Raw genomic sequence first — 18,480 nt, 5'->3', positions numbered from 1 at the left:
ACCCTTCATAGTGGCCTTCAAAGTCCCAGTTGATTTTCTGGGAGCTATACCATTTTGCAATCTGTTGGCCTTTAATTCTCCTTGTTGCTTTCATTTGTGTTCTTCTTGCTGTAAGATCAAAAACAATGGGAACTGGAGGTATAAATCATTCTCAATTAATTTTAGTCAGTGCTTTTTTGTATAAAAAAAGGTGCAGGAACTCACAACTTGTTAATCTTTTATTTATTTATTTATTTATTTATTTATAAACCATTTTTTATTGGAGAAATAAAATATTTTTTATGTGCTTCCCCCCTAAAGATGAACTTACTTCTGAGTAGACATGCATAGCATTGGGCTGTCAATCTCCACATCCCCTGCCCCCTAGCTACTTTTTCTACACATGGGGAAAAATACTGTACAGGTGCACTTGTAGCGGGTAGTATGTAGTGTGGCACTACTTCGAGGAGAGGAAGCAGTGAATGGATTCCAAAAAATGGCTTACATGAGTTCCATGTAGTAAAATTACTCTAAGCAACTGTGGGAGTAAGAACAAAAAAGGAATTCTTACATGAGAGGGGTCCTTAGGTGCACATAGAAACAGCTACATTTGCAAACAAGCGATTGAATATGGTTTAATTCAGGTATCAGAATATTCTGTGTCTTTGGGAAGGCACTTGGCATGCAATTGTATGTTCTCTGCTGCCCTGAGCAGCTGCTGTGCATTACTGGAGAGGAGCTGCAAACGCTGGCTGGCAGAGGGCATGCTTGTGAGGGAAGGATGAGGAAGATCTCTGGCAAGGCTGGACAGCATGTTGTACACACGCAGAATCCCTTTTCACCTGCCCTTAGCATGTGAAAACGGGTGCAGATATATATCTCTGCCAGGATTAAGAGCCCAATCCTTGGTATGTCTACTCTGAAGTAAGTCTCGTTCTAGTCAATGGAGCTTACTCCCAGGAAGGTGCCTAGGATTGCAGCCTAAGAGCCCAATCCTATTCATGTCTACTCAGAAGTCCACTTTAGTGAATGGGGCTTACTGTGGATAGGATGGCAGCCTCAGAGCCCCTCCTCTGCCTGTCTCCTCAGAAGTCAGTCCCAGTAGAGGCAGTGAGTCTTCCTCCCAGGAATGTGTGGAGAGGACTGCAGCCTCAGAGCCCTTCCTCGGCCTGTCTACTCAGGCTGCAAGGCTAGGACCCTTTCCCAGGAGCAAGTCCCATTGAGCACAATGAGACTTACTTCTGAGTAGACATGCCTAGGCTTGTGCTGCAGATTGGCATGGGGGCTGCACCAGCCAGCTTCCTTCCGCTCCTCCTCCGCCAAGCCAGTACCTGGGCGTTCCATGGGTGCCGCAGCCCGTCTCCCTGGCTGACTGGCTGTCCATCCTCCTCCTCGGCGTCGCGTGTGTCCCCTGCGACCTCCACCGGCTTGGAAGCTGCACGGGGAAGCAGAGCGCAGGGGGAGGGGAGGCAGGCTGGGCTCAGGTGAGAGCTTGGAGATGGGGCAGGAGGGGGTCGTTGTGCGGTCAGGCAGGGGCCAGGCACCCGCCCACCCTGCACCCCCCAGCACCCACCCAGCGAATACCTCTGTTTTGCTCCCCCCCTCCTGGAATACCTCCGAAGGGGGGAGCCCTGCAAAAATGTGCCGGAACTCCGTCCCCCCACGTTCCATTAGAAAAAAAGCCCTGATTTTAGTAGCTGAGGCTGTGACTGTGTGAGGAGTCTCAATAAAATGGCTAAAGCAGGTGGCCTCTGGTGGCCTGGACAGTTGCCGCTCAGAGCCATGCTTGTTACCTAATCTCTGCCTCCTACACTTTCCCTTTTCACATTGAATCCTAAATTGCTGCTCAGTATTGTTGAGAACATTTAAAAAGCTACGGTGATGAAAACCTGCTGTGTTCCTTCCCTGCTTGCCCCCCCACAAGGAACAGTAGCAATATGAACGATGTCTCATGATCTGCTTGCTTTACCTTTCATTTCCCCCACTCAGCTGCTTCACAAGATGTGGGTCTCTGCAAGACTTCTCCTGATATTAGCACTGTTGTTCACGGGGAGGCTGGATGCCGAACGCTGTCCACGGATCTGCATCTGCGATAGCATCAAGTATCAAGTGATGTGCTTGAGCAAGAACCTCACTGAGGTGCCCTCAAATCATATCCCTCAGGTCAGTCCATGGGAAGCAAAGAAGCAAGTGCAACATAAGGGTAGCAGGTGTCATGTTTTAGGATGCGAAGGGACTTCCTCTCTTTCCAATTTGAAACACTTCTGCAGAGTTGGTTGTTCTGGGCTGTCGCCAAGGTGGGCCCATTGCCTCACTGAAAGCACTGCTATGCCCTACCTACAATTTTTGGGGAAAGCTGTCTTTTTAATTTGTCTATTACAGCCTCTATTTAAAGAACATCACGAACTGTTGTAGCTAAAAAAAATCTGTGGCAGCTACTGCTTCACCCTGAAGTGCCTTAATGATCCCAGCTTCAAGCACCTGACTTGCACCCCTCTTCTCATTCCAGAGGCTGCATTTTTCACCCTGGTACTTACTAAAATTATCTTGGAAAAACAAGAGCATGCTGTGTTAGTCATTACAATAGTGAGTTGAGCAGTGTGCTTTCAAGGGTAAAAGGTCACTGACCATGCTTGTGAAAAATATCTGTTACCCATTGTTGAAGAAAACAAACTATGCTGTACTTGGAGTTATGGTAGTTAAAAGTTTGTTTTTGCAGGAGCACCCAAGGATGAGAATACCTAGGTACATGTGAGGGACAGCCCCCAAATATACACATAAGCAATACATGCCCACACAGCAATTAATAATAATAAATAATTGCTCTGCCCTGCATAAATATAGACACCTTCTCTAACATAAGCATACATACTCATAGTGCCAGATAGACCTCCCCTGCCCCAAATGATCACCCATTGTAGGCAAATATAGCTGGTGACAGCAGCTCCGTCCCAGAACACCAGGAAAGAAACAGCAACATTAGGTGTACTCCCATCAGCCGGGCACCCAGAGTTCATTCAGTTCAGAAGCCTGGAGCTGCACACTCAACTTGTACGTAGCCTGCTCATGTTGGTTCTGAGGAAGTCTCTGATTTTCAGAGATCAACTAATGACTAATGAATGTGGTGAAGTGGCTGCCTCAGTTGGCCAAGGTTATGGATTGGAAGGACAGTACTCTGCCTCCACCCTCCTCAGTCTGCCACCTCACTACACCTCTGTCTCAATGCACCTCCCCTTGTGGCACACCTGCTGCTGCTGCTCTCAGTCTCTGAGTTTTCAGAAGGGCAGAGAAGAACTGTCAGAGTGGATGGAAGCATGGAATGGAGCTGAACAGTAGGCTATAGCAGGGAGAGTACAGTGGAGCAGTGAGCTGTGATAGTGAGCAGCTGAAGAAGGTGGCAACTTCTAGACAGGCACAAGCCCAACTTGTGGGCTTGAGGGCGACTGGCTGACCTCTTGCATGAGCTGTGGGATGAGGGGCTCCCTCCACTGCTTGCTGTTTCACATCTGTGATGCAATAGCGGCAGCAAAAGGAAGACCAGCCTTGCTTTGTGCAAGGCCTTTTATAGGCCTTGAGCTATTTCAAGACCTTCATTCATTATAAGTTTATCTTTAATATATTCATTTATGTAAACTTATGTAAATTTATTCAAATTTTAAATGTAAATTAATTATTTTTTTCCCCGGCCCCCGACACAGTGTCAGAGAGACGATGTGGCCCTCCTGCCAAAAACTTTGGACACCCCTGGTATAGAGAATAAAACCCTGTGGAGAAGGGAACTTTGTTGCCTCCTTGGTTGGATGGGATTTGGAGTAGTAGTAGCTGGGGACTGTGAGTTAAACTATTTTTGACTGCATTAGGTTTTTAATCTTTTTCTTTGCAGCTTTTCTTGGCAAGTTCATAAAAGGGTTTTGCCTGAGAGGGAGTCCTGCAGGTTCAGGAGCCTCCTTTATTTTGTAGTGCTTTTGTTATCTGGATATTGAATGTATATTAACGTTTTAAATTGTTAATTGGATCCTAATAAATCCTGTGTTTCATGTTCCCTTTTGTTTGGATGTTAATGAGAACCTTGAGAGTATATTACTCCCCTTCCTTTAGAGCAGGGGTGTCCAAACATTTTGGCAGGAGGGCCACATCATCTCTCTGACACTGTGTCAGGGGCCGGGAAAGAAAGAATTAATTTACAATTTAATATTTGAATAAATTTACATAAATGAATATATTAGAGATGGCACTTATATGAATGAATAAATGTCTTGGCATAGCTCAGGGCCTATAAAAGGTCTTGCACAAAGCAAGGCCAGCCTTTCCTTCACTACCACTGCTGCATCACAGATATGAATCAGCAAGTAGTGGAGGGAGCCCTTGTCCGACAGCTCAGGTGAGAGGTTGAACAGTTGTCCTCATGCTGAGAGCAGTTGCTTTGGGCCAGCATGGGCTCCAGCAAGTCTCTGGAGGGCCAGAGGCTCATTGGAGACTGGGGGGTCCCTGAGGGCCTGATTGAAGGCCTCTGAGGGCCGCAAGTGGCCCCTGGGCCGGGGTTTGGGCACCCCTGCTTTAGAGGAACCAATGTGAACCCTGACACTTCTTCTGGACCACAATGACATTTCTTTCCATGAATCCTCCTCCAGTATCTGAATTTACACCTGGGCTTTTTATGGAGGTCATCAAATATTTCTGACCACATTTCCTGAAAGTCTTGTCAAATCAAGGGTTTGAGTTAAGTGGGTGACAACACATTTCCTCTCCAGCTTGTTGACTGGAGTTGTTATTCTAACAACTAAAGTGACTTCATGTTCATTGATAAGCGGAAGTCATGATATCTCTGCCTTTCATCATACTTTTCAGCAAAGCCAAAGTTAGAATTGCGAAACATTGCTATTTGGAGACCTCTAAAATGATTGAAATATATCCCAGAAGCAACAAATATACCAGATATTAACGTCTATTTACTCTCACCTATATAACAGCATTGCTTTCTGTCACTGCGGAGTACACAATGTTATGTCCTCATAATTGATTTTTTCTTTTAAGTTATTTATATGAATACATCTCTTGACTAAAGTACTGGCATATATTCTGACACCTCAGTCATCTTCAGTTACTCATTAAAATAACAATCTAGCAATTTCAGTGGGTCTCACATATTGTTGTACCTGGGTACGCACTTATCATTAGTGTCTATTATGTATTCATATATAAAATCTACATGTTCTGCAATCCTCATCTTCTGGAATTGAAGAAATGTTACAGACTTGTACTTTTAACAAGCTACTATGTATATTCTTTTACAGTGATAGTAAATGGGACTTACTCCTGGGTAAGTATGGGTAGGATTGCAGCCTAGGATTGTTAAAAATTTTCCTGCTTGATGATGTCACTTCCAGTCATGACATCACTTCCAGTGGGTCCTGACAGATTCTCATTCTAAAAAGTGGATCCCAGTGCTAAATATGTGAGAACCACTGCCCTAGAGAATACTTTAGCCAAAAGTGTTTCAACACTGTTTCAATGAAGAGTGAGCTGTGTAATTCATTGGGGATAAAATTAATGTGTGTGTGTGTGTGTGTAATTTACAGGCTACCCAGAAACTGGACCTCCGAGGCAATGAAATAAAAGTCATCCCCCTGGGAACATTCCTCCCAATTCCCTACCTCACCCATTTGAACCTTCAGAAGTGCAAAGTGGAAAGCCTTGAGGAAGGGGCTTTCAGGGGATTAGGACGGCTGGTTTACCTCAACCTGGCTCACAACAACATAGCCTTCCTCTATCAAGAATCCCTGGATGGTTTGTCCTCTCTCCAGCAACTGATCCTAGAAAATAATCGCATTGAAGAAATAAAGCCAGGAGCTTTTGGACAACTGGGCTTCCTCCGCTTTCTTAACCTGGCCAAGAACTCTTTGGTTTATCTGCCGGATATGGTTTTCCAGGGACTGCAGTTGATCAAGTGGATAAATATGTCCCATAATTCACTACACGTGATGTCCAGTGAGGCCTTTGGTGGGTTACCATCTCTCAGGAGGCTGAGCTTAGACCACAATGAACTTCAGTTCCTTCCCACTGAGGCACTGTCCAGATTGTCAGGCACAAACCGCCTGGATGTGGGACACAATCCCATGACCTATATTGGTGAGGAGGCCATTGAGATGTCTTCTCTGAAGCAGCTCTTCTTGGACAACATGGCCCTCCAGGAGGTCTCCCACAGAGCTTTTGTCAAGAGCCCTCTCCTCAGTATGGTTGATCTCCACAACAACCAGCTTTATGTGCTTCAGCCCCTGACAGAAATGGGCCACCTCAAAAAAATCAACCTTACTGGCAATCCTGTGCTTTGCACTTGTTCCATGCGGCCTTTCAAAGAGTGGGCTACTAAAGCAAGGATTCACCTTGACGTGACGTGTGCTGGCCCTGCAGCCTTCAAGGGAGAGCAGTTGGAATCCCTGCGGGCTATAGATATGAAGTGTGGAGGCTATGCCTCAGAAGAAAAGTTGCTCCCCAGCTTAGCCACATTCACCAAGGATCCAGAAGAAGATGCTGTAACTTGCCCCAAAGGATGCAGCTGCTCAACTGATTTTCAGCATGGAAACTGTGAGAACAAAGGCCTCCAAACTATTCCCAAAGGCTTTCCTTGCCACACCCAACTCCTGGACCTGCGCCACAATGAGTTCCGCTCCATCCCAAAAGGCTCCTTTCCTGGCTTGAAAAACCTGACATCTCTCCACCTTCAGAACTGCAAGATTGCTTCATTGCATCCTGGTGCTTTCCAGAACCTTAAAAGCCTAGTATATCTCTACCTGTCTAATAATGACATCTCTTCCATAGATGCTGATGTTTTTGAAGGAACCCCCCAACTTGCTTATCTTTACCTGGACCATAATGCATTCATCCAAATCCCCAAGGGCGCCTTCAACCTGTTGCCCAACCTCTTTTCCCTCCACCTGCAACACAACTCCATCAGTCAGCTGTTAGATCATGATTTGGTTGGCATGAGAAAGCTACGTTGGCTCTACCTAACAGGAAACCACATCAGTCATGTGTCCCCCAAGGCTCTGAGTCATGCCAAGATGCTGGAGAAGCTGCACCTAGATGAGAACTCTTTGCAGGAAGTGCCCACCAAGTCCCTCCGAGGGTTGCCCAGCCTTAGTGAACTGAAGTTGTCCAAGAACCCCATAAAGTACATTGGGAACCGAACCTTCCTTCCAGTGGCAAGATCTCTGCAGCATCTCTACCTAGACAACATGGGGTTAGAACAGGTTTGTTGGGGATGGGGTGGGGGGAAGCGTCCTTCCTTCTCCTGCTCTATTCTATTCAAGAAGTAAAATCCTGTATATCCTGGGATGCATATATCTGATACTTATACACAAATCCTGATGATGTATCCCAAACAAATTATTCAAATTACAGATATTTGTTTAATTAGGTTCATTTTCCTCCCCCCCCCCCCCCAAATAATTTGGTTTCCTTCCAAGATTCAGGTTTGCAGTCAGTGTGGAATTGCTTGGCAAAGGACGCAGTGGCACCAAGCAAGGAATTAGAAAAGGGGAAGGAAATCCATGTTCAGCAGGGCAAGAGGCAGGTCATTGTCACACCTGGCTGTGAAAAATCAAGCATTGGTTTCTAAAATGAAACAAGCTGAACACCCAAACAAAATTAAGTGCAGGAATTGGGATTGGGAATTTTTAAAAAAAACCCTCCTGTTGCCATCATGTTCCAAGAAGGTATCTTGGAAATGACTTGCTTAACACAATAGGAATTCTCAGGCAACCTACAGGGATTACACAAATGTTCTATGGGTCCCTCAATTCCTATTTTACCATGTTCCCCCAACAAGACTTGCAGCCAGTGTAAAACTACAGGGGCTGTATTTACTCAAAGCCAGGTTCCCTGGCCCTCTGGTTTGATAACTGGTCCTGTACCTTTAAAACCTATGCAACAGGAGATGCTTGGCAGGTGTGGTCTTTCCAAACACATTGCTGAAGGGGAAAACTTTCTTTACTAAAACCCTTTCTGCTGTGTTTCATTCTAATACAGCAGATGTGCATGGATTGTGGCTTTAAATTGGATGTGGCTTGTTGCTTCTGTTGGGGTCGGATTGGTTTAATGTGTCTTTTGTGAACTGCTTTAGGGCTCAAGAAGTCCTTTAAACATTAAATAAAGTCACTGATGTTACCATTCAGCTCAGCACGGCCATGAGGCCAAGTGAGGACATCACTGCAGGCAGGACGTACTGACCTCCCTCTGCCCACTTGCCTTTACTGCTCCTTCCCTTCTTTATGGCCCCTGGAGTGGAAACCATGCAGAAAAGGGAGTGTAGAAGACAGTGGTAGGCTAGCACATAGGAAATGCCCCTTATTCTCCTCTCCCTCTGCCACTCAGACCACCCCTCCTCCTTTTCCATTCGAGGGAGTGGGAGAAGCCAGGCTGGCTCATCCCCAACTAAATCGGGGGTACCTTTGACATGGCACCTGATGATTCAGGTGCCAGGAGGTCTTGGCTGGCCCTGTTTCAGCTCCACCCCACCCAACTTTTTTTGTTTTGTTTTGTTGCAGATTTCCTCAGGTGCCTTCACCAGCTTGGGTCCAAAGATCAAAAGTCTGTACCTTGAGAAAAACAAAATGCAGCATTTGCCTGACTTGCGCAACTTCACAGCTCTGCAGGTCATCAACCTGAGTGATATTCCTTTCTACTGCGATTGTCAGCTTCTCCCACTACGCAAGTGAGCCCCGATTTCCAACATATCAGGCACAGCATTGTAGAGTAGCAGTGTGTGGAACACTATCCTGTTCAGCTTTGGCAGAAGCTAGAACATCTTGTAATGTTTGCTCCCTGGCACCCTTACCACCCAGCAAAGGGAGAAGCATTCAGGCAACTGTCGCCTAGAGCCACTGCACAATTATCCAGCTTAGTAGCAAGCTTCTTTTTAGATGGCACTATCAACATTCAAGGCATTTTACAGCACAAGCACCAAAGACAGATTCCTGTTCTGAGGAACTTGCAGTCTTAGTTTTATGCTTATAGCTTCCTGTGATCTGAGAGCTGTGCTCCAGCATCTTTACAGGCATTGGACAGGATGCTGAACTCTAAGCTGACATGCAGTGGGACATTGATTTAGGCAAGAACGCTGTTAGAGGTGAGGGGGGCAGAATAAGCTACCCCACAGACTTCAGTGGATGGCTAAAAAGCGTAGCTAAATTCACACAAGCATCCTGCCGAGACAGATTTCCTACTTCTGTTTCACACAGTGGCGTCACTAGGATTCCCATCACCTGGTGCAGGAGGCCTGCACGTCACCCCATGCAGTGGGCGGGGCAACGCACCAGGTGGTGGTTTTTTGGCTGTACCTTTTGTTAGAACAGATATTTCAATGTGGTTTGTTTCATTGCATTCTGTATGAAATTACACATTGATTGATATATAATATGATGGGATTATTCCTCCAAATTCTGATTTTAGTGATTTTGAAAACTTGTAGAGTCACACAAACACACCCGTGTCCACTTACTAACACCTTATTGTAGCAGTTCTCAAACTTTTAGCACTAGGACCCACTTTTTAGAATGACAATCTGTCCAGGACCCATTGGAAGTGATGTCATAGCCAGAAGTGACATCATCAAGCAAATTAAAATAATTATAAATAAATTAAAATAAAAGAAATAATTAAATAAGGGGGAGCCAGTCCTGTTCCACCAACTGAATCTACTCTGAAGTAAGTCCCATAGTGGTCAATGGGGCTTTTTCTCAGGAAAGTGTGGGTAGGATTGCAGCCTGTGAGCCCAAGCTTATGCATGTCTACTCTGAAGTAAGTCCCATAGTGGTCAATGGAGCTTACTCTGTAGTCTGCCTGCAATAACAGCCCCCTAAAAAGAATCAGTGATTTTTCCAGCCCTCCCCAGTGCCCAGTTTAAAGTTCTTCTATTTCAAGCAGATCAGGATAAAGCCCCTCCAGGCTTTGCAAGTACAAAATAGAAAACTACCCCTGACCAGTTGAAGCCTCTTTTTGGTCCTTTTTAAGGGGGGGGAAGGCTGCCTACTGGAACATATGTTGAGCTTCAGTTCCATCGGATCGGGACCATTCTGGTGTCCTCACATTCCCCTTTGTCACATCTGGGAGGGATACAGGGACCTCCTCGTGTTTTTGGGGGCTGCATTCATTGGAGCAGGACCATTCAGGTGTCCTTGGATTCCTCTCAGTCTGCCCTTTCCAATGGACTATGGCAAGTGCACCTACTCACGAGTAAACATGCGATACGGCTCACTTTCCATAGGGATCCATTCATTTTTTCTTTCTGGTTTTTTGGCCATAACTTTTGAAGGAAAGGAGCTATTTCAGTTCGGTTTTCTCCACTGCACTCCACTGGACATTCCGCATCCAAAGGTGTATGGCATGACGGGGTAGCTCCTAAAGCCGCAATGTTAGAGCATCACCCCCCCACATGTCAGCCAGTGCGGCCAGCAACCTCCGAGCGACGCCACTGGTTTCACACCAACCAAGGATACTCAGGTGCAAAATGTGAGAACTTGAATGAAAATGTACTTTTGCTGGGTGACTATATATGGCTGCAAGTTCAGTAGTCAGATGGCTAATAATTACTCTGTTTTTTAGGTGGCTTGACAAACTGAACCTGAAAGTAGGTGCTACCTGTGGCTCCCCAGCAGATGTACGGGGCCAGAAGGTGAAGCTCACAGCCACATTCCAAAGCTGCCCAGGCTGGAGCACCAAAAAGGCCAAAAGAACCAGCTCAGCTAAGGCTGCGGCTGGAAGGAGCTCCATGAAGAGACAGAGGACGGGAAACAGACAAGTCAGAGGAAACAAGAAAAGCAAAGCATGAAAAAGGAGGAAGGCAGGCAGGTTGTTGCTGGAAATTGGCATAAATCTTCTTAGCTATTAGAAAAATGGGTGTGAGTGTGTAGGGGGTGGTGGCTATAAGCCACACTACTACAATCGATGCAAGGGAGAAAACCTGTAGGTGTTTGGGACTTGGATGGAGGTAGACAAAGCAGTGAGCAGGAGTGAGTGAGAGTAACTGAGAATAGCTGAAATCTGAGAGATGTGCTAATTAGCAAATGAGCACATATATACTTTGTGCACAATTTTTTTCTGCTAGTTAAGGGGCAGGGGAGTGAATGACAAAGAACTGACCCCCCTATTAGATTTTGACCCCATTAGATTAGATGTTTAGATTTTGACAAGTATTTCCCACACACTTTCAAGGTGGGCTTTGTATGCATCAGGGCATTTAGATAAAAGAAATTACCAGTAAATTTTGCTTTAAAAATAATAATAAAAAACAGTCATTTTCAAGTTGTTGGATTTAGTGGTTTTTCCCCACACTTTTGCTGAATTGTAGAATGTAGCCTTGACACTTACAGAAGGAATTTTTCTGTGAGAGAATAGTGCCATTCTGTGTGGCACTAACTCAGCGATTTTCAACCTTTTTCATCTCAAGGCACACCAAACAAGTGCTAAAATTGTCAAGGCACACCATCGGTTTTTTGACAATTGATAAGGCACTCCGCACTGCTAGCTGGGGGCTCACATTTTCCAGTGGCCCTACTAATATGTGACCATCCCCTAAACCTGCGTGGCACACCTGCAGACCATTTGTTAGAACAGCTTCCAGGTGGCTTAGGAGACTTATCCGTAGTAGGGAACATATCTTCCTACACCCCCCCCCCAAAGATGGTTAAACTCAAGCTATACCTCAAGATGGTTAAACTCAAGCTATAGAAGTTCCTTCAGACAAGCAGGTCCCCATGCAATGTAGCATCTGCAGAGCTTTTATTCTTGAGCAAAAGCACAGTGACACCGTAACAGATCTTAAAGTGCCACCTCTGCATCTGCTTATCATATAGAGCTGATGAAAAATAAAGTATAGGAACTCAGCCACAGTGAAATCAAAGCAGCAGATGGTTTCAGTCCATTTTGTTTACAGCTCAGAGTGCCTGTGATGGTGTAAAAATTTTACTCTTTTGTCTAGTTAAAAAAAAGTCTCACTTTTTATAAAAGTGTCAAACAAGAATTGCACATGCAGCTATAACAAATGCTGATTTACTTCATTCACATATACTTGGTTGGGAAATTAACTATGGAATATTTAAAAAAAAATTGCCAAGGGAGGCAGGGGAAACCAGATGCTGAGATTGTACAAAAACACGAATTCAGGTTCAGCTTCTCCCTGTGCCACTGTAAACATTTGTTCCTGGGCAAGATGAACAACAGCAGCCATAAGATCAGTTCCAGGCCCAAACAGCTGTATACGTGGGCAGAGATAGTGTACAGTTTGGGGCTGTTGCAAAATTCTTACTTTAGAATGTGCAAAAGAAATCCATTTCAAAGAATGAGTACACACGTGTATGTTGGGCACCTAGGAAAGGCCACTATCAATCTTCTCTCTTTATCAAAAGCTGCTGTAATCAGTTCAGAGAAAGAACATGAAACAAATATGCACATTAATTCAAATTTCAGTCTCCTTCTTCCCAACTATTTCCAGTCAGAGGCCATCATCCACTCTTTCAGGGGAGGCAAATGCTCCAAGTGTACATAGGTACTGTCCATCACATGTGGTGAAGGCTTTCTTCTCAGAAGAGAATGGGAACGTGGGGGGTGGGGTGGCGGTGCTCACATGCCACTTGATTCCCTTCAAGATGCAAGGAACAAGAGGCAACACAGCAGAGAGGAAGACAAAAAATCAGAGGCGAGGAGGTTGGGATAGTGTAGAAGGGTTACTTGCTCAACACAGTACACACAGCAGCCGCAGCTCTGCAGTTATGGTTCTTCGCCACATACAGGCTCAATGGTTACAAGGCAGAGGCACAGAAGTTCATTCTCAACTCTTACAGTGTGGCTTCGAAAGGTACCTTTGGGGTTTTCTTTCTACGGCGGATGGAATCTCTTTTCCCCCAGTTGCGTGTCTGGGGGGAAGGCAAACCATTTGAAGCTATACTTCTATAACATTTGACCCACACCGCTGCCCCCCCCCCCCAACAAGACAAGCAAATCTCTCCTGGTTTCCTCCAGGACTGCTGCGCAGGTCCACTCAGTCTCTGCTTCTTGAAGGTTTAGTCTACATCCTCATCCTTTAAGCAGCTGAGCAGCACAGGGCTTGAGGGAGCATCAGGCTCCACATCCTCATCCTTGAAGCAGCTGAGCAGCACAGAGCCTGCTGGGGCTTCTGCTTCCATGCCTTTGTCCTTAAAGCAGCCGACTGGCACAGGACCTGTTGGAGATTCCAGTTCTACATCCTCATCCTTTAAGCCACTAATTGATACTGGAAGCTGTGGGGATGGGAGGACTTCAGATTCCATCACTGGGTCATCCAGGATTTCTTCTTTCACCTGCACAGCAACAACTACTAGAAAACAGAGAAGAATTCCTAGCAAAGGACACAGACATGGACACAAATTGGTGGGAAGACACACTAGTAATATGCCACTGACAAACCACATCCACATATGGTTTCCAAGGTGAAGGCACTGAGGAACTATATGGCTGGTTGGCAATCTTCAGTCTCAAAAAACTATGGTATAAGCCTACAGCACCCGGTATTCCCAAGTGGTCTCCCATCCAAGTACTAACCAGGCCCAACCCTGCTTAGCTTCTCAGATGAGACAAGATTGGGCATGCGCAGGGTAACAGTTGCTGCAGGGTAACTATATGGCTACTGCTCATATAAACTGCAATGTTTGGCAGTTATGCATCTGATGTGGAACTATCCTTCACATTATGCATGGTACCTCCACTATTTGAGGATCAGTGGTGGCAGTAGTTCACCCTACCATGCATAATTCCTCTATTTGAAAGAGGTACATGAACTGCACTGTAGTTCTTCCTGCAGCAGCACTGACAGTGTCCTGGGTGAAAGTACAATGCAGGTGAGGGTCACAGGCCCTTCTGCTTTACCTTCCAATATTCAGAGCTCCAGCCAGTCAAAGCAAGTTTGAAGGGCTTGGGGCAGGTATGATCTGGAGGCTGAGCTGTTGCCTTGCCTGAAAAAGCTAAGCAGGATCAGTAGCCTTAGATGGAAGAACAACAGGAGACCCAGAGCCAAAGACAGAACATGCTAACAAATTTCTTTGCAGAGGAGTGTGAAGGAATGTGGTGGAGTCAGCTGGCAAGACCTGAGGTCTAATTTGCAGCTGCCTACAAAAGCCAGAATGACAAGTACACTATGAAGGGAAACATCTAGAAAATAAAGGGTTCTATCAGTCTCTCCCATGGAACTTGTAAAAACCCCACTGAAAAATGAGGTTTATGATTAGCCTGCCTATGTAAACCACCTTGAATCGATAAGAAAGGCAGTATATAAATACTGGGGTAATAAATAAATTACCCCCAAAAGCCTGTATCATCCAAAACATGCCAAACCACCTCCAAGCACAGGCTGGACAACCAAACCACAGTATGCGGCTCAATTTATAGGTCAGCGTGATGGCAGAATTCATTAGTAGGATTTACTGAAAGTTTGTACAAAAATGGATAATAAAATGCTAGAGTTGTGTGAGCATCTTTGTGGGGGCTCAGGAGCAAAGAAGAAAGGATGCTTCATTCACCAGTTCCTCTTCTCTGCAGGACCTGAGATTTGGGGGAACAGAGTCCCTTATTTCTAGCACATTCAAGTTTGGGCCAAATAACAGAAAACCCCCATCACCCTTAGAACTATTTGCGCATCATTTTCCCAGCCTTTATGAAACGTCTGGGGGGGAACCACTGGCTCTTTTCCTGGTAACATCCACTCTGCGGGGGGTGGGGGTGGGTGGGGAAGAGACTCTCGTATCAGCCCTTACTTTCATCAGGAGCCCGTTTCAGCGAGGCTTCCTTTGTAGCTCTTTTTGGCTCCTTGGTTTTAGGGGTAGTCGGTTTCTTGGTTGCTTGCTTGAGGGAACGGGCTTTTGCAGTCAGCTTTTTTCCTTTGTGAAAAAGGGAAAAGTGTCATAAGTCAATCCTCCTTTCTAACTTCAATGCTTACACTTTCTTTTCACAGCCTGCTCATCCTCTGAGAAGCTTAGACTGCCAACAGTGGCCTAGATCTCACCAAGGTAGTACACTCGTGTCTGGGCTTGTACCACATCAGTGGCAAGGAGGCTCACATGACTGAATGCACCTCCATACATGGTCCTAGGGAGAAGGACTCCATGTGTTCGATTTGTATTGCATGGGCTCTGAATGGCTTACAGCAGTGCTTTCCAAACTCCTACAAGGATGTTGGAAATACTGTAAGCTGTAGCAGGGAAGGCAGCAATGTGATCCTCAGGATCGCGCTGCTGCCAGGAACAGGAGGGGATTTTCTATTTACTTGCAGCCAGCACTGCAGTCCTGGATGGTCTGAGGGCCCTCTGCAGGGCCCCCCTGCCTGGTTTTAGCAAAGAAACCAGAAGTGCCGATTTTTTAAAAAACAGTTTTGCAGGCATGGGGAGCCCTCCACATCCAACTCCACTGCAGTTCTGGCTGCAAGCAAGTAGAAAACCCCCCTTCCGTTCCTGGCAGCAGCGCAATCCTGGGGATCATGTTGTTACCTTGCCCCCTCCCTGCCCTTTAAAGGAGCACTGGCCAGTGCTTCCCAGGCTGGTGGGTTGCAACTCATCAGTTTGGGAACCACTGGCATACAGCATTTTTTCTATAGGTTAATAGCCCTGTCACCAAAAGGGCTCACAACCTAGCCCAGCCTCTTTCCTGACCTACTTATATTCTGCGTGTTGGGAACTTTTTATATGGCAAACCTGCAACAGTAGCTGAAGTGGTACAGCACACACAGAGGAGGATTACCTCACAGAAAACTAGACACCATGAGGTAAATTATGCTTTGCATGTTGCTAACCCAGACCCAGTTGGATCCCCTGAACCAAACTTTAGCTTCTTGCAAAGTGTCATGGAAGGTATGGTCTGTGTTAGCAAAAAAGTACACCATTCTCTGCACTTCAAAAGCCAAGGGAGTTGAGTGTCCTTGTGAAAACTGGCCCTATGCGCTCTGGGAACGTCACTCCCACTGCCCTTCAGCAGCTATACCTCCTTCAGCCAAAAACAACCAGGTGTCAATTATGAGTTCTGTCTCACCTAACCTTGTTATGATTAGATAGCTGGGCCAGCTGGAGTATAATTGAGCATTTCCACCCCATGTCAGAGGGAGATCATCCCTTGAAGTTTCAGAACAGTTAGAAATATTTGAGGTGCCACTCTCTTTCAAGTGACAGTTCCCTTCCCCAAGTATGTTCTATGCTGCACTCCTGATGTTCCTTGGATTAGAGATAGTGGTAAGTCAAAGAACAGTTTTTTCCCCCTCACTTGTGAAATGCTAGAAGGGATGACCCAGAATAATCTCACATCCTCCCACCTGGTGAATCCAGCTGCAGCTGATTCCCAATTAACTAAGCACACACTCTGGCCTTGAAAGGCCAAACAACCATGATAACTCAGGTGTTTCTCATGAGAACGATTCCAATTAATAGCCTTCTTTCCCAGCACTGGAAAACACAGGCCTCTCACATGGTGGAATAGAACATCTAGGTTCTTCATATCCTTGGATGTGCATGTTTTGGAACACATGTACATGGGTTTCCAGAGCATGCTTGTTAACATCACAGAAAAATGACTTCTGGACAGACAGTACTGGTTGGAAGGACCATATGCTGAGCCTAAAGCCAACTTCATAGGTTCCAGGGTCCCTTTCCCCAGCACACTGGTACCACTGTACTCTCACAGGGGAGAGAATGGGCATGCCTAAACCAGAAAACAAAAATGACCCAAGCCAAGTGAATGACTGTGTTTAAATTTAAACACAACTGAGATCCTCCATCTGCGTGGACAAACTAGGGGTAACTCATTTCTGCCCGGCCCATAGGTGTACACATTTGGTTCCTGCTACATATATGCAGCACTGGGCAGAAATGGGATACATGGCCCTGTGCAGATATAAAGATATAATGCTGTTAGGTGATCAGGAGGACCCTAACAGTGTCTGGTGCACTTTAAACTGTCTCTTTGTGCATGCATTACATCCCCTCTCCGCTCCTTGCTGCTAACTATGGTCTCACATCAGCATCAACATTTTTGTGAGCCAACATTGCTGTCGAAAGGTCTGAAGTCATGGGTTGGACAATGGCTTTCAAACTGATTTGGGCAACCTAGGGTCAGTTATAGAAAACACCAGGCAATGGTGTAATGCTAATCATAGTTTGCATTCAGACCATAAGGAAAGGGAGAGAGGCACAGGGAGGAGCTTAAGCAGCGTGCAAGCCTGTGGAGCACTCCCAGTCATTTACATTTGGCAACTGGGCAGTATTACATCTGCCCTGAGCCTCTCTTTGAATGCGATAAGACTTCTTCAAATGTTGCCATGCTGCTAAGAAAGGGAGGCATAAAAGGAGAAAAAAGTTGGTCACGTTGTCACTTACTTTTCTTTCCATACGGCTTTCGCTTTTTCTTTGGCACATCCTTGGCTAACACAGGCGATGAGGGCTCTGCGATCAAGAAAAGAGGACATCCATAATCAGAAGATTATGATTAATAATCTTTGATTATTGAATCATTGATGATTGAATAATGATTATGATTAATCAGAAAATATCAGAAGATTATGGATTACCAGACCCAGAGTCACAAAGGGGCCATTGAGTAGGTAGACTTTGCTAGGGCCACCCATCCAGGAAAATGGAGTTCCCAACTAGACAGGCTTAGAACAGCTCATGTTGGAATGTTCATTATTTCTATCTCCCCCTCCCTGCCCCATAAACCCACAGTTTATTTTGTACACTGTCTTCTGTGACCTCATATAGCTGGTGCAGTTTCCAAAGAAAAGAGAGTACATAGGGAGAGGAACACAACCAAAGACCACCATTGTCTGAACTTAGGGAACTGGGTCAAAGTGCAGAGCTGATGAGGGAAGGGTCTTTGCCGGCAACAACCAATTCAACAAACATGATCATTTTGGCTCACTGTAGTTCCTATCAGGAAGCAGAAGCTCCATTTCCAACCATAGGAGCTGGGTGGTGGTGGTTTAGTGGTAAAAGCCATCTGCATTTTTCAAATGGCTATTTTCACAAGTGTGATAGCTAACATATTTTTACAATTAAGAAGCCCGAGGCACCTAAGACATCCAGGAAACCAACTGCTGCACCAGCAACCAGATTTCATGCAACAGGTCACTGTGGACCATGAATAGTCTTGGGAAGGCACTGTCCAGGCAGAAAGCTTACAAAGTCAAAAAGGAAATCAAAATCCAGCAGCACTGAGTCCTGTGGATTGGAGGGGAGAGTAACATCTGAAGTGATGCTGTAATTTATCTTCTTTCAAATGATGAAGGATGTAATGGGGAAGACTGGTAAACACAGGCTAAATTTGTATCTATTGGAGAGAACCCATAAGGAACTCATGTTGCATCACATTTCGACTGCCACTACTTCACAGGTACTACATTATCCCCTCCTCTGGTTCCTAGCCTTCTATTGCATAGAAAACACTGTCAAGTTAAGATGAAGTGGGTGGGTGGGATGAGGACTTTCTTTTCTT

General features: G+C 45.6%; 2 protein-coding genes across 6 annotated transcripts in view; one reads left to right on the top strand and one right to left on the bottom strand.

Moving 5' to 3' along the window:
• Positions 1-1,980: 1,980 nt before the first annotated feature.
• CHADL (chondroadherin like) lies at positions 1,981-10,992 on the top strand. The gene is made up of 4 exons (XM_066634341.1): positions 1,981-2,142; positions 5,559-7,229; positions 8,526-8,692; positions 10,582-10,992. Exons 1-4 carry the CDS (start codon positions 1,981-1,983, stop codon positions 10,805-10,807), a joined length of 2,226 nt encoding a protein of 741 aa, XP_066490438.1. The 3' UTR covers positions 10,808-10,992.
• Positions 10,993-11,946: 954 nt separating this feature from the next.
• L3MBTL2 (L3MBTL histone methyl-lysine binding protein 2) overlaps positions 11,947-18,480 on the bottom strand; it is a 33,257-nt gene continuing 26,723 nt past the window's right edge. For 4 of the 5 annotated variants that reach the window (XM_066634042.1, XM_066634046.1, XM_066634044.1 and 1 more), the window contains 3 exons: positions 17,367-17,432; positions 14,763-14,885; positions 11,947-13,330 (listed from right to left, as the gene is read on the bottom strand). In XM_066634042.1, coding sequence (XP_066490139.1) covers positions 13,038-13,330; positions 14,763-14,885; positions 17,367-17,432 — 482 coding nt within the window. In that variant the 3' untranslated portion in view covers positions 11,947-13,037. The remainder of the gene's footprint in view (positions 13,331-14,762; positions 14,886-17,366; positions 17,433-18,480) is intronic. The other variant, XM_066634043.1, reaches the window with a different exon arrangement.

This window comes from Tiliqua scincoides, chromosome 7 (genome assembly GCF_035046505.1).
Source record: "Tiliqua scincoides isolate rTilSci1 chromosome 7, rTilSci1.hap2, whole genome shotgun sequence".
Classification (NCBI taxonomy): domain Eukaryota; kingdom Metazoa; phylum Chordata; class Lepidosauria; order Squamata; family Scincidae; genus Tiliqua; species Tiliqua scincoides.
Note: the sequence above shows the minus strand (reverse complement) of the source record. Positions and strands in the feature narration are given on the sequence as shown.

What these genes read in the sequence shown, in the direction of transcription:
- CHADL (XM_066634341.1), top strand. Translation starts at nt 1,981, where the DNA reads ATGTGGGTCTCTGCAAGACTTCTCCTGATATTAGCACTGTTGTTCACG. An exon ending in CCTCAAATCATATCCCTCAG is followed by an intron (nt 2,143 to 5,558) that starts GTCAGTCCATGG and finishes TGTAATTTACAG; the next exon opens with GCTACCCAGAAACTGGACCT. An exon ending in CAGCTTCTCCCACTACGCAA is followed by an intron (nt 8,693 to 10,581) that starts GTGAGCCCCGAT and finishes TCTGTTTTTTAG; the next exon opens with GTGGCTTGACAAACTGAACC.